This window comes from Homarus americanus, unplaced genomic scaffold (assembly GCF_018991925.1).
Source record: "Homarus americanus isolate GMGI-L3 unplaced genomic scaffold, GMGI_Hamer_2.0 scaffold56241, whole genome shotgun sequence".
NCBI lineage: Eukaryota > Metazoa > Arthropoda > Malacostraca > Decapoda > Nephropidae > Homarus > Homarus americanus.
This window is the reverse complement of record NW_024740202.1, coordinates 1,386,577-1,402,834: the sequence shown is the minus strand read 5'-3', so window position 1 is coordinate 1,402,834 and position 16,258 is coordinate 1,386,577. Positions and strand designations below refer to the sequence as shown.

The 16,258-nt window shown below is 36.2% G+C and overlaps 1 protein-coding gene across 6 annotated transcripts in view; it reads right to left on the bottom strand.

Moving 5' to 3' along the window:
- Positions 1-361: 361 nt before the first annotated feature.
- LOC121875301 (BTB/POZ domain-containing protein 7-like) overlaps positions 362-16,258 on the bottom strand; it is a 76,337-nt gene continuing 60,440 nt past the window's right edge. For 4 of the 6 annotated variants that reach the window (XM_042379772.1, XM_042379771.1, XM_042379774.1 and 1 more), the window contains 5 exons: positions 14,633-14,795; positions 9,971-10,149; positions 9,400-9,543; positions 7,550-7,729; positions 362-6,633 (listed from right to left, as the gene is read on the bottom strand). In XM_042379772.1, coding sequence (XP_042235706.1) covers positions 6,415-6,633; positions 7,550-7,729; positions 9,400-9,543; positions 9,971-10,149; positions 14,633-14,795 — 885 coding nt within the window. In that variant the 3' untranslated portion in view covers positions 362-6,414. Of the gene's footprint in view, positions 6,634-6,765; positions 6,864-7,549; positions 7,730-9,399; positions 9,544-9,970; positions 10,150-14,632; positions 14,796-16,258 lie in introns of all 6 variants that reach the window. The other 2 variants (XM_042379776.1, XM_042379773.1) reach the window with 2 other exon arrangements.

The window sequence follows — 16,258 nt, the reverse complement described above, 5'->3', positions numbered from 1 at the left end:
TCAGTGATAACGCAACAAAGACACACACTGCGCAACCTTACCGCGCCGCTTGCCCAAGCGGAGGGAGGAGGAAGGAGAGGCAGGCAGGCAGGCAGGAGGGCGGGCGGGCGGGCGGCGCGTGGTCAAATCTAAAAATAGCATCCGAGCCGGACACTCACCGCGTATATGATGAAAAATGCCGCGTTAAGTGAAAGTTCAGCTTTGGCAAGGCACCGCGTATATGCGAAAACGCGTTAAGTGAAAGCGCGTTAAGCGGGGTAAAACTGTACTGTATTTTCTTAAATTTAAAGAAAGATTGAGTGATAAAGAAGCAGTAAAAGGCAGTTTGTATAAGAGAGGAATGTTTAAATAAAAGAATGTATAAAGTTACCAGTGAACATAATATTCATCTGGCAGTTTATGTCATAACCAAACTGGTTAAAGATATAGTCTGCATAAATACTAAACATTCATGAACAATAAAATATTTATGAGACTACATAAACCAGTAATTACTTTAGCAAGGTTTCTTGTGCTGAAGATTTATGCAAATAAATTAAGACAAAGAAAGAATCCAGGGGATATAAGATGACTCTTGACACAGACAGACACAGATGAAGATGATGTTGTGAATTACTATGCAGAGAACACTGAACACTTTTTGCATTCCCTTGCTGTCTACCATGAAGTGGTTCAAGACCAAATAACACCTAAAAACATCATAACTGGGAAAACAATATGGAAAAATAGAAGCCTGAACTACTCAAGCACCAATTGAAATTTCTAAGGCTGACCTTACAGTAATCTGCTCATCTCCATAAAAGTTAGTGTATAGTTTTAAATAACTTTAAAAATGAGAGAACCTCATTCATGGTGTGGCATATGAGAGCAAGATGAGTTGTTCTCTACATTTAGCTAAAACAAATAGTTCTAAAGAAACTGATCCAAATAAGAAAAACAGGAATGGAAAAAATATGACTGAAACTGGGTGTGTGTGTGTGTTACATATAGTACACACATTAGAACTACATCCATAGAGCTGCCAGTACATAATGCTAAAAATAAAGGTTGGAAGGTGTACAGTAGCTGGATTAAGTAACTGTTGATAGAGCAATAATGAGGATACACTAATTTGGCATCACCCTTTGGGAGTGTTCATGGGTAAGTAACAAAGGAGGAATGTTAAGGAGTGACTAAGAAATTACAGGATAGAATGAACATGATGAGAGGTTGAAAGTGTCAATCCTGGAAAAAAATTATCTGAGTGAGGTGATACTCAACCAGTGTTAAGACCAAAACAGAGGCGGAGGAAACAGTACAGGAAGCCAGCACGATCTTTTCTTCCATATTTTAGTAGGTGGAAGCAAGTTGTCTGTCTCAGCTGATGGGCAAAATTATAAAAAAGTCTGAATATTTTACTCCTCCTACACCTATTAAGATAATTCACAATGAAAACAATCTAGAAATGTCTACATGATCCACCACACTTGCTTTGAGTAAGTATGAAAGTTCCTACATCATGCGGACAAGGAAGGAGTGATAATGCAACTAACTCTGCAAATTATGCTCGACTTACTATGTAAATCAGGAAGTTTTTATGAGGACCATAAACCAATTGATTTAATATGTACTCATATTAAGAAATACAACCTGAATAACACTTATTTTGAGTATATATCAATGTGTATTGCAATGCCAAAACACATAATTCTTAATTTTTAAAGAAATATGTATGGGAGTAATTTGTTAGATACGTGTGACACAAGTCATTCAATCAACCACCACACTGGTCTTGTGAGCAGTGCCCTAAAACCTGAGTAACTTCAGATTATAGTAATGCATAGCAAACATTTTGATGGTACTGGTAATGAAACAGATGTAATTTCTTTCCCCCAAGATATGCACCGATTGAAACTTAAGCTATCAGCAGGGAAATACTTGACAGCCCTATTTTGAACACCAGCTTCAATCTCAGAATAGAAGCTACAATGGCAAAATGTCTTTCAACTAGTCTTTAAACAGTCACCTATTCCTTCCAGCAATGTTTCATTTACATTTTCACTTTAAAACAATGTTATTTTACACAACACCGTTTCTCTCTTAATTCTGAAAATAATTTGTGCAGATTACCATTAATTTATTTTATAATTCCATCACACGCAGCAGTATGATGTCCTCGTGTTTTAATAAATCCCTTTACCAATAACTGCAGCATAATAATATCTTCTACAATTTCAGTTAATATTCAAACCCAGAACACATTCACAGGGAAAATATATTTAAATTCCCATTTGATATGATGAAACTGTAGATTTATAATTTCCATGCAATTTGGCACACACCATGTACTTGTATATAGTCTAAAAATGGTTGCAATCAATGACTAGAGCAGCACATAAACAAGTCCTTTCTCATCATAATATATATACAGTATATGCTCATTTCACATTAGTTAAAAATTTCCACATTTCAAATCAATACTCAAATATTAATACAGGGTACTAGCATCAACAGTTTTCTTTTTAGACATTAATTTATACTCAAATGTATATCGTATGAGAACTAACAAGATTCAAACCATTTCCAAATACAGTACTAGTAACAAAAAGTTTAAATCTCAAGAGGTAATTGGATTATATACTAATTGTGTTACTACATTAATCAATGTAACCTCAATGCTGTATTTTAGGATATACAAATTTTTATGTGTGTGTGTGTCTGTGTTGGTGCTGTCACCATATCAATATACAGTACCTACTTTTACTTTTTAGAATACCTAGTTTTTTTTTTTTTTTTTGTAATTGTATGTCTGTTGGTACTCCACATCCAGTATAAAATTTCTCCCACTCAAAATACACTTAATAACAGGGACACAATGTCCAAGTTATTCCCACAGACAACTACTCTCGACTGGACGCGACCTTGGCTGACAACCTCACCTGCCGCCAGTGTTGCGTTTGGTCCGCACTGTAGGCACTTGGACGCCCATTAAGGGGCCGGGAGTACGAATATAAGTTGTTGTACTCTTAACCTCCCACTGGGGCAGGAGTCTTTGGCGTTGACAAAGGAGAAAATTTGTTTGTAGAGTACACATGTCAACAACTCCATACTTCAGCAGCAGTTACACCCTCAAACGATCAAGCAAATCACATGGCTCATCCCACAGTTCATGAACACCTCACTGGTGGTTGAAAAAACTCCATTTGATGAAAAAGCTGGAAAGTATCAGTACATTCACCTTTTCAAAAACAATCTACTTGATTATTACCATTTAACAGTTGGGCAAATCCCAACATCTTTTACAAGGAGATAATTGGACTCAATTCTGGGCAATATTTTATAAGCGTAAAACCCAATAAAAAAAGAGAAAGATGAAAACTGCTCGAGTCCTGCCCCCTAGTCTGCTTGTGCTACTTATAAAACACATCACTAACAATGATGATAAAAAAGACACTAGCCACCTAAGATGACAGAAATGTAGCTACTTGTTCTAATGAGAGGAAACTTTTGTCACTGGCTTGCTCATACGCCTTAAAATCATACGGGGGTAAGTTACGTACAACCTTCGCTTCTGAGTGTGAGCAGGTAATGAAGTGTTGACAACTAATGACAATGATTATGGAGAGGATATAAGATAGGCAATTAATTCTTTGGTAATGATCTCAGCTAATGCACTCAACACTTGCTAATATTATGATGAAATGCTAAAATGGGTAGTCATTGTGCCTCTTCCTCTGTGATAAGAACTTTTCATCAAGTTTTCCGTGAAGAAAGTTATAGTCTACATGCAGTCAAAATCTCTCTTCTCAAATCTCACATTCTCTACTTTTGTAGTACATGGGGCACTGCTGGCCATAAGCATCAGCAATAGGTTTTAACCAAAGCTCCTGGACCTAGATAGGTAGTTCAGAATTAAGACATCCTGGTCTCTCAATGATGATATGATACTAAGTACAATCTATTTATCTGGAATAAACAGCAACATACAGAAATACTCGTCTTTAACAGATGACTATTGTTATTATTGGCCTCCAACACTTTCCTGCTTATGTGACTCAGTTCACATTTCAATAACAAGTAGTAATGAGCTTTGGCTAATTCTAGAGGCATTGCTTTCAAAGTTTAATAAGCGAAAATAACAGTATTAACTGTATGAGATTGTGAGTTATAGTTCTTAGTAGACTGAAAGTATCACAGACTTTGGGATAGCAGACAAATGGCACTAAACTGCTAATGCATCAGACACAACATACATGGAAGGAGAAGAAAGGAAACTCTTTATGATATGTAATAAGAAGCCCTATCATTACACTATGCACAGATATTATGAAATAAATAGTTTGATCCTTCAGTATCATACGTGAGGGAGATACCAGCATCTCGTGTAATTTCATCTCACAACATACAAGTTATATATATAAAAAATGCTATATCACGAGACCAGCTAAACCCTTAGCCTTGGGTACACATTAATTAATTTATCAACTAAGCTTAGCCCACTTTTTGGCATCCTGAGCAACCATTATAATTCATGAAAGTTGCCCAGTTGTTAAGTGTGTTGCCTTCACATCAGCAATTCCACCAGCATCTTTTTCTATTCAGTGTTTAATACAGTATATATATTTTCTTTCTTCAGGGTAAAACATAGTGGGAAGAGCTTAATTTGACAGGCCAACTGAATCTCATTTTCACTTACCTCCTCAGAAGACGTACTGGAATCAGTTAATACTGTGACAAAATAAGGCTAAAAAAATACTACTGATGACTAATGCACAGGCCAGCTAGCCACGGATATACACATTTAGGTGCTGACATTCAATCAGAATCAGTTGAAAATAGAGATTCACCAATGGAATTTCATCTTAAACTTATATTAAATTCTTGTGTCAACAGACACACCCAAATCTGGTGGTTTATATTTCCAATACAAACACTCTGAATGATCAAGGAGGTAAGAATCTAGGCTTAAGATCAAAATTTACATCTTAAGCAAGTTGTTATTTTTCTCAATTATCATACTATTTTTTTACAAAATACTGACAATTCATAAAACGGGCAGTTACTGGATACCATCGACCGACCTCGAATCATTAAAAGTTACAGGGGTGTTGAAGCAACGTGATCAACAGATATGAGAGATAAGCCTTAGTTATGTACCGTACAGTACTGCACTTAGTTTCACTTTAATAATGAATCCCATCAACATAAGATACACTAAATCTTTTTAGTTTTTATCATCCTTCCCAAAAAATTCAAATTTTCTTGGCTAAGCAAATAGGTGTCAGTATATATTGAATGACCAATATAAACTCTTTCCGTAATAACTTATTCATAGGAGTGGGGAATGAACCTTTCAGAAGATGTATTTATATACACATATAAAACTCTACCCATTAATTGACAAACAAGTCTTGGTCTCCATGTAACCATGGTTTACACTTAATTACAAATAATAATAACAATACAATCCTGAAGATATACTGACACAAACATATATACAGTACAGTACTGTACTTGATGGGGTCTGCCATAATGAAGTTGTCATGAAAAGTTAGTAAATAAGGGGATTTTTGTTATATATAGTGATGTCTGTTTAATAAAAAAATATCAAAATAAACAAGGCCGTCATCATATTATTGATAGAAGTCATAATGTTCAGTTGCTCAGATTAATTTTTTATAAGTATTTTTATCAAACTAAAATAAAAAAAAGGTGTTTTTAACTTTCATTTGTGAATATTATAAGTTTTCTCATTAGCATGATAGGTCTTTGTTATTCAGTTTTATTAAGAAGGCATCACTATACAAACACATACGGAGATAAATGTTGCTGTAGAGACCAACACCTGGTGACTTTGGACTTGATGAAATGTTCTTCTTCTCTCATAAAAGGTCAAACAGACAAGCTATGAGCTAGTCTATTAGCTAACCAAATATAAATTTCTGATTAGAGTATTTTACTCACTGATAAGCGGATGATGAGATGTTTAATGACTGGCAAAAATGCAGCACATGATAGATAAACTTCCACTACTTACGTCCACAGTCATTCGTAAAACGGAATGCCCACTACGTCACACCTAAATATGCCAATTCACCATCTAAACGTGGTCATGTACACCTGAAATGAGTAGGCAGTGATAGACGGTTTTAAACCTTAATAGAGGTTTAAAATGGGTTTGATCAATGGCATTAATTTTGTAAGCATTCTCTTGCTTTATTTTGGATTGATGATTTCTTAAACGCTAACAAGGAGTTGTCCAGACCTTGCCATTCGCAACATGTTGTAATAGGCGTATCAAATATAAAAAGCGGCAATAAAGTTTAGCGGCCTTCAAAACATGGGTGTGCGCGGCCTGGTGGGTGGCGAGTGTCGCGCCTGGTGGTAGTGACGGTGGCTATGACTGCGGTAATGTAAGGAGTGGAAGTGGTGATGTCAGAGGAACAGTGGCGGCATTGTGGTGGCGTGATGGCGGGGGGCAGTGGCAGTTGTGGAGTGTGGTCGTAAAGGCGGAGTGTGAGGAGAGCGAGGGGGAGGACCTCCGTAAATATGATGACCAGACATCGGAGGTGGTGGCGTAAGATGAGGCGGTAGTCGACGTCGTCTACTTGAGCGTCGTCGATGGGACCCACCCAGACTGAGGTGCGATCCAACCTATCAAAATTAATGCATCAACAAGATGCTCACAAGGAAGAGCCAACTATTTTAAAATGCAAAACATTAAAAAGACATTTGTGACTGCAACTGATAATTGTTTTAATATTGCCTTCACAAAAAAAAACTTACCAAATGTATTTTTTTAGTTTCAATCCAACATCTTTTGACAAAAGCCATCATCTAGCTTGAGTGCTGGTGATGACTATGGAGACACCAGTTGCCACAAACTATCGAGAAAATGTACTGTACAGTATTCATATAAATGTCTTGCCCAAGCTAAACTTTTGGAGCAAGGTTTGAGCTGAGTAGCAGCAGTGAGCCTGTCCATATTGTTCCTGTATTCTTCCTCTCCTTAAGGATAAACTGTCTTGCCACCTATTTGTCACATATAATGACAAATATCAAGCCAACTTAGGATACTCTTAACATCATTGTCTGGCTACAGAAACATTAATTAGGAAAGTTTTTTCATTGTTTTTATATTTATCATTCTTGCCACTCATACTCAGTCTTATATAACTTCTCTTGTTTCCCTTTTCTTTCCAGTCAATTGAAATTTTATTTGCCAAACTTAATTGATATTCCCTTTACAAAATCATCATAGACGTAATAGACTCTCTTCCAGTTACATAACCACAGTACTTTTCCAAACTGAAATCAAGTGGCCAACTGTACTTACAACACAAAGAAATTCTGAGAATCAACTCAGCAGCAGCACATTGTTGCTCTCACCCTTCAATTGCACACCATTCATGGAATCTGTATCCACAATTGACATTTCCTCCCAGCTGTCACTAACAGAAGTTCAAAATCAATGTCAACAGACAACTTAAAAAAATAAAAATTATTGTTAGCATTTGAGTGACCATAACAGTATTAGTTACAAAAATTTAATAAACAAGAGAACATTTACTTGATGGTGTGAGCCGTCGCCGAGATCAAGTGACATCTGTGTCCCTTCCAGGTCCTCAAGCCCTTCCAGGCTGCCCATTGCTCGGTCATCTAGGGTGTTAGACCCCAGGTGTAGCGCTGACAGCGAGGATGAGGCCAGGGCCACATCTGGCATCACATCACTTAAGTGGCCCTCATCTCCCTGCAAATATTTTATGATGGTTACATTTTAATAATAAAATGAAGGTAACTCTCAGAAAGTAAACATTCAGTATTACCACCTCCAAATTATCATACAAGTAAGAAATACCAAGTTGTTAAAGAGTGATGATAACAGGAAAATATTAACTTTTTAAGTACTCATAACACTCATGCCTAACCATAAGTTAAAAAATTGTCAAGTACAGTATATAAGCATTATGAATACACTACCTATTTAACCTAACATGTCCTAAAAAAAATACAATTACCATATCTATACTATATATCTATCCAACCTCCATCCAACACACCTAAACCACCCACAGAAAGCATGTGCAAATTATCCTCAGCACAAAACAGTAGCTTGGTATTTGCTCAGCTGGTCATGTTCTCCAGTAAACACCCAAGACATTCACAACCGACATTCCTCGTTAGGTACTATTTTTTATCTCTCGGGTAACCGCTGTGGCTCGCTAGTGAAATTTTTTCTAGAACCCGTTTTTACAATAAAATCCGTGTACAGGTACTGCAAGCTTTCTTCCAAATACATTAAGTGTTTTATTTTAAATTAATCACACACAACAAACTGTATTTCATAATGGAACACTTTCATTACATTATTAAATTTTATGATAAAAATAATGCATACGGTATGTTGTTAAAAGTATTTTTCAATAAAAGGTGAAGATTATAAAAAAAATTATAGTATGATCTTATTTGGTGGTCAGATAGTTGAGTCAGTATGAGAAAGATACAAAATCTAATTATCACTGAAAAATGTCTTGTGAAACCCTTTGTCATGGGAAATTATTATTAAGCATACAGTAGCTTGCATAAGAGTCCCACTACACAACACAATAACTTTATTTATAAGAGAAGCCACAGTTCCACAAGAGGAAGAAAAAACCCTTTTTCTACTAATACATATATGAATTCATATGGAGAGATTTGGGCTCCTTATTTGACTGGATTTGTTTTGGTGAAGGATTAACTAAAAAAAAATTCCAGCTGGGGCTGGTAAGAGTAGGAGAAGATGGACACACAATATCCAGAAACAGAAACGGCCAATATTAAGAAACTGCTTTTTCCACAATATTTGATGAGTGTGAGTGGACAGTTTACTGCCACTGGCCTCAGTTATCTTAAATAGAAAATTAAAATTAAGTTTATCACAAATTGTGAACAAAGTTTAACCAAATCACTGACAACAAACAAGTCAACAACCTTATCTTAACAGGACCAATAAAAAAGATAAGAAAAAGCAAGGAAGGATCGTGAATTAAATAATAATTTTACAGCTTCATCAGAAATTGTGGAGGAGAATTTTTTCTTAGCTTTTACATGAAATTACACATGCAGAGTGCAGTGATCCAGTGGATACAGCACTCGCCTCCTGTTACAGGTGATCGGTGGTTCGATCTGTAAGCACTCCCAGTTCACCCGGCCATAAATAGGTACCCAAGTTCCCAACCTGGGGAAGCGAATGCTGTAGAGAGCAGTACCGACCATGCTGCTTCCTTGTGTACCAAAGGTTCAGTATACAGTGTGCTGTATCCACACTGTTCTTAATGGGCAGTCATGCCTATGGAACCCACTTGCACTTTTCAGACATGCATTAATAAAGTTAAGAAACAGAACTCAACAGAGATACACAAGATCCAACTTAACAACCTGCAGCAGGCGGAAGTGGTGAGGTGGAGGGTCAAGTAATGGGTCGAGCAAGAACTCTGGGGGGTGGAGTTTGGATCTTCCTTCATCCCTCACTGAACATCTCTGCTCAACCTCTTCTTCTTCCTCTTCGGTGTAGGACGCTCCCTGCTCACCAACCAAAAATGTTTAATAACACTTAAAGGATCGTCTATATACCAGTACTTTTCATTTAACTTTTATTTAGTGATTATCAATATCCGCTATATCAACAATATCTGATACATATCTGTGCTTTAAATACTGTACTGTACTGGAGATGAATGATGAAGGGCTGATACCTATAGAGTGATGAAGGACAGTACTACTTTAGGAGCAATGATTCCCAACTTTTTTCCTTACATGTAGAATCAACTGTTTCTAAAAAGACCCTTTTTAAGATTAACATTTAAAACACCCTGAATATGATCTGCATCTGATTACTACTGTTTATTCTGAGGCAAAATCATAAATTACTCAAGAATTGATCAAATGACAAACAAAATATCAGACACACCATGTCAGGAGGAATCATAAAACAATATTTTAATCTCACCTCCAACACGTCGGCAACAGTGTCTGGCAAGTTGAATTCTCTGACGACACGCAACCTCACTTGTCTTCTCAGCATGCGACGGTCACCGAATAGGAGGGAGGCGGCTCGCTGGTACCCAGGAGAGGACACCAACTCTCTCTCTCGCCGCACCATGGCCAGCACTGTCTCAGAGTCAGGTACTAGAGGGTAATTCATATGGGAGACATAGTTAATACACATCAAGAACACTCCAACTACAACTACCATTACTTGTCGCTTTCAACACATTCTGGATTTCTTTCCGAGTCCAGTTCATTTATACTGTAACTAATATACTTGTTTAATTTTTACTCTAATACACCTCTGGGTTATGTGTAAACAGCATATTATGTAAACAATAAGATTAGAGAGAAACACCCAGTTTTAAATATGGAAAATGGTTCAAACATTTACAAAAAAGTAAAATAATTTAAAAATACAAATTATCAAATGTTTCTCTTGAAAGGTCTAGCCATGGTGCATACCTAAAGAACACACACTATAACAAGATTGGAGAAACATCTCTTTTTAATAAGTTGAAAGTTGTTCAGAGGCCGTCTATGTCCCACAAGTACTCTTGGCATCAACCTCGAGTTAGTGAACCCTGAACATCTACTCCTCTCAGAATCTCAGTCCATAACCCTCCTGGTCAGTTGTAAAAACCCACATGGTTCACTTTGCTTATCAGCTTTAATGATCTATATCTTTGACACTAATCCCTACCTACATATTTGTTCTCATCATAAATATTTCACCATAAACCTCTCAATATAGATCATTAAACTTTTCCTTTATATACGTACAATTTTTTTAGGAAAATTTAATTATTCAGGGGCAGAAAGTCAGATCAGCAACCTGGGACTTGGTCAAAAAATTTTTGATGCCATATGGCAGCAGGGTCTACCATTAGACAACGCATTATGCTTCCAATATCTTCCCAGGCGGAAGTACCACCCTGTTTGGTAGCTGCCAACTACCAAAATAAATTTGTTGTTCGTACTAGGTGAAATGTGAGACCTTAGCCCCAGGACTCCCAACCAATCCTAAGAAGTACTTCCTAATTACTACCATTTATCTCCTAAGAAACAATAACTATCCAGTAAAGTAGCTCCTAGTCTCCTTCTCTCCACTCTAACATGACATAACTCGACACTTTTTTTACTCAATCCCTCTAACTCCTTTATATCACACACAGGATCTTCCCCTTCCTATTTTTCCAACACACACACCTCTCTTTGCATCCCTCTATCACTAAATTTCATGTTCTAAAACATATCTTTTAAAACCTCAATCTTTCAACTTATCTCTTCATCAAATACTTAATTCATTTTTCTCATATAAGGGTTAAGAACCATTAATTCAGGGTGTCCCTCAACTCACCAGTGATATTTGACACTATGAACTGGGCTGGAACAAGACGTTTCCATTACACGAGAGAATAGGGTGACCCAGAGGTGTAGTATTACATCATAACACTAAGCCACTAGATACACACTAATTATATAACAAGACACAGGAAACTAAGGTCTTGAAAACATAAAACATAACAGAGGTTCTCTAAGTCAATTGTACATGCAGACAATACTCCTTACCCTACTTTACTCATTCACTTGGCGACCATCTACCAGTAATGAATGAACCAACGAACAGATAATATAATTTCATTCATTCCATAGAGGTAAACAAACTAAATTATATATATAGTGAAGTGGGATTTGCAAATAAAGCCTTAGGTGTACAAAAATATTCCATCTTTCATTTTTGTATGTACAGTACAGTACTACACTCTCTCCTCCATACTTCTCTCTCATATTTCTATTTTCAACTCCCTCCATTTCTCTTGTTCTAAATCAATTGTAAGAAAATCTGTAAATCAATGGAAAATATTCAACACTTGACTGTTAATAAATAGAAAAAAAAAAAAGATTCTAACCAAGTGACTCACATAAAAAAAAAATTCTTCAAATGAATTTGGATCATTATTATTACTGTTTTACACTAGACCATTTGGGATAAAATATTTTGATCCACAGTGATGCACAATACAGTACTGTACTGTAAAATGGATGCACAAAGTAAATATTCTGACCCACTGTTTTACACCACAAGTCCAAGTCCTCATTAAGCCTTAAATTTATACATAGTACAATACTAATTTTCTTCTATCCTGTTTCCCAATTCTCAGCTTCTTTCTTCAAACATATTCCTCCTTCCAAAACTTTCATTCTCCCTACAAATTTTCTTTCATTAAATCCACAACATTTTCAAAACATTTCCGATTTTCCCAAACTTGTCTCTTCATAAATCTCACGCAATATATTTTCAGCCTGACATACTGGATGGTCTCAACTGTGCTCAAAACAAAACCTTATTTTTCTATTACTTTCTGGTTTGCACATCTTAGGAATGCAACTTAACATATAAATGGGGTCTACTGTATCATCATTTGGTTACCTAAATTTTCAAAATGATTTAATGTAGAAGTTGGCAACCTAAAAATATGAGATGGAAGTATCTACCTCCAGTAAACAATTTCTTATGTTGGTCCCTTTTACACTTCCATGAGAGGGGGGAGTAGAGAGCAATGGTGTAATAAGAAAAAGGAAAAGTAAAACGTTGGAAATTATACTTTGTTAAGTTAAAATCTTTATATTACATTATCAAAGGGAAAGTAAACAATGGGACTCGCTCAAGTGACGATGCTCGAGTCACTTTTATTTCTGTGTGAGTTCTGCAGTACCGTACTCCCGCACCTATGGTTGGACACTATACAACACATGCATATCAATCAAGTCAAACATACTACCACGCTACACCAAGCATACACACAATACATGATATGTGTTTACAAATACAGTAAAGGTATTGTAATAGGATTAATCTTTCTTTTATATACATGAAGCAAAAAGCATATTACAGTCACATACTATATTAAGCAAACACACTGCCTATAACGTGCATTTCAATAGTTTGCATCTGAATTAATCTCCCCATCACACAAATAAAGTAGAGTGGTGCAAGGGAAAGTTTGTTTGTAGGGCAATGACATGTGGTAATGTAAACTTGCCAACACAAACTTTGTAGGGAACAATTACTGTACTATTCAATGTAAATGATACAAAACATCCACATGCTTCATAGTACAAGAAAAACACATGCAGAGATTCACTTATGAATCTCTTAGAATCAGATGAAATGATCTTCTAACACAAAATGGGGACTAAAAAAATATAGGAAAAACTATTGTAAATACTGTACGGTGACAAACTTATTATAAAGCATAGATACCGTAAATGAAAGGCTGGGATAATATGTATAGAAGTGTTCAAGTGACTGACTGTAGAACATGATCAACTAGACATGTGGCCAAAAAAGATACTAATATTAAAAGCACTTGATGTGTGTCTGATGACATGGATGCCCCCCTCCCCGCCGAACCGTATTCAAAATTATTAAAATACAATTCCCAGATAATATGCATACCTGTACATGATGGTCTTATCCCCAAATTTGTTTTTCCCAAAAACTAAATCACAGAATAAAACACTTTTGGCAAATATAGAACAGATGGCACAGTATGTTTGAAAGCCAATGGCAGGGGATGGGTATATCTGCTTTAATTTGTCATCACAAAGATTAAAAAGAAGGATTAATAAAAGGTAAAAAAGGACTACAGTATACGGAATACTTTGCTAATATTTTCTTATAACAAGAAATTGCAAAAATTGGCATTTTCTAATCCTTCAGCCATGACCTTCAACTGTGACAAAGAAACATGAGTTTAGTGTCCTACACTTTGTGTGATTATCAATATTCATCTAAAATTTCATCAAAATATCAATAAACGATATAAGACTTATGCTCTGTACCAGGTTTTACCTTTGAACTTCAGCAGTAACTTTACTCTTTGAAATCTGATGTTATGCACATTGTTTAGTGATGGTAAATGTTAATGTGAAGATCTGACAAAATATATCTTTTGCATGAGGTCATTTCCTTGACATACTCATGTGCAGCTTCATAAAATACCACCAACATCAAATATGTGAAAAAATTTGGGTGTTCTACACTTTGTCTAGTGATAATGCAAAATTCACTTACATTAAATAACGGCACTGATACAAGCAACACATTTTAAATAATTTTAGACTCTTCTGTGACCTTGACCTATGGCATTAAGTTGAATTTTGTAATCTGTAAATTTTCTACTGATGACATATTTCTTTGTGAAGTTCTGCTAAAATGCAAGTCATACCTTGGACAAAGTTGTGAATTTTTACTTCATAATGTGGCCGACACATTTATAGGATTGACTGTTTTCCCAGTTTGAAGTTCTTCTATTTGGAACAGTAGGACCAGTTAAGTTAACAAATTTAAGGGAATGTACAGACAAGTGGAAAAGGGTAAATTCATATGCCCTGTCTTGTGGGACATACAGTACAAGTATCTACGGTAAAACAGTTCTGGGAGGAAAGCTTCTGGCTTATATTTCTTTAAAACAAATGAAACAACATATAGAAGTCTGGCAAAAACCACTGATTACGGTTATGATGCCCACCAAGAGTGAACGAAAGAAAATACAGTATCCATTAAAAATAAAAAGGAAGAAGCTTGTAGGAAAGAAGGAGAGAGAGCAATGGTCACCTGGTATAGCAGCTGCCACCACATCCACTGTAGTAGATGGGGCATAGGTTGATGGATGAGGAGCGTTGTCCTCAACCATATATAGAGCATCTGGAATATGCGACACGTAGCACTGTAGCCGAACCACATCTACCCCACCTGCAGTTTGTTCGTCCACAACAGACTGTAAAATAAAATAATTTAATCAAAGAAACTGCATTTATGGGTGAAAAACCTATGCATATACAATATAAATGCCATTCCATAAGTAAAAACCATAATCAGTGATATCCTTGTTAGCCGGAATAATTGGCGCAGAGCTTCAGGGATTGAAATATTTTTGGGTATGGAGATGAATTTTCTCATCAGCGGAATTTTTCCGGGTACAGGTACTGGGAAAAGTTTTTTGAGTCTAAACTACGCATCTCCCACAGACAAACACTCCTATTACATATAGGCTGCGGTCATGAGTAAAAATATTTACGGCTAGCGAAAAAGTCTATAGTACAGTGATATCCCCGTTAGCTGGAACATTTGTTGCAGAGCACTTTTGGGAATGAGAGATTTCCGGGTAACGAGACGACTCTCTCAAAGCCAGAAAAAAATCCCTCATCCCCGGAATTTTCCGGGTAACAGGAATTTTTGGGGGAATTTCCAGAAAATGCGCCTGATTTTCATCTCTCAAATCCGGAAAAAAATCCACCATTCCCAGAATTTTCCGGGTATCGGGAAAATTTTCTCGGATTTTTACGAAAATGTGCCCCTTGGAAAATCACTCCCAAAGCCGTAATTTTCCGGAAAATTACGGCTTTGGGAATGATTTTCCAAAAAATTTCAATTCCGGCCATCGGAGAGTTCGGGTTTGAGTGATTCCGGCTAACGGAGATATTATTGTATAAACTTTTAACCACAGCATCTATTCTAATTTTGTTCAAGAAATCCATTTGGTACCATAATGATCCTGAATAAATTCTCTATAAAACTGTTTCAATAAAAGATCCTTAACAAAATATTCTAACACCATATAATGATGAGGACTCATCCCTTTATGAAAGAACTTTAGAAATGTTGATATTCCGTACTAGACTCTACAAAATTATTTCTAAAGAAGTTAAAAACACCATTTTTTACGAAAATAATCCTGAATAGTCCATCAAAAAGTTTGTTTAAATAAATATACAGTACTGTATTGTATATAAAAAAAACAAAAAATCTATTTGATACGGGCCGTGAAATGAAGGTATTTTTGGGGAGCAAGGTGTGTGTCACAGCCTTGACAGTACACACGGCTGCCAAGTGTATGAGAGCTGCCAGCAACAACAGCCCAAGTACAACATGTGAGAGACTTTGAAAAAATCAACTTTTATTCATAATGATAAAACCCTAAGTGGCTAAAAAAAAAACCGTTCATATAGCGTATGAAATCCCCCCCCACCCCAGCCTCTGGATTTTTCCACCCTGTACTGGGGAAAGTTTTCTGACAGTCTAAACTATGCATCTTGCACAGAGAGACACAAAGCTGTATTGTTTATGCCAACACCACTGAACATGTACAATATATTGTAAATGTACAAAATATACCTATACTACTGTACTGTACAGTACTCGCCAGCAGATGCTGTCATTTTGAGCTTGTGATGCAGGCAG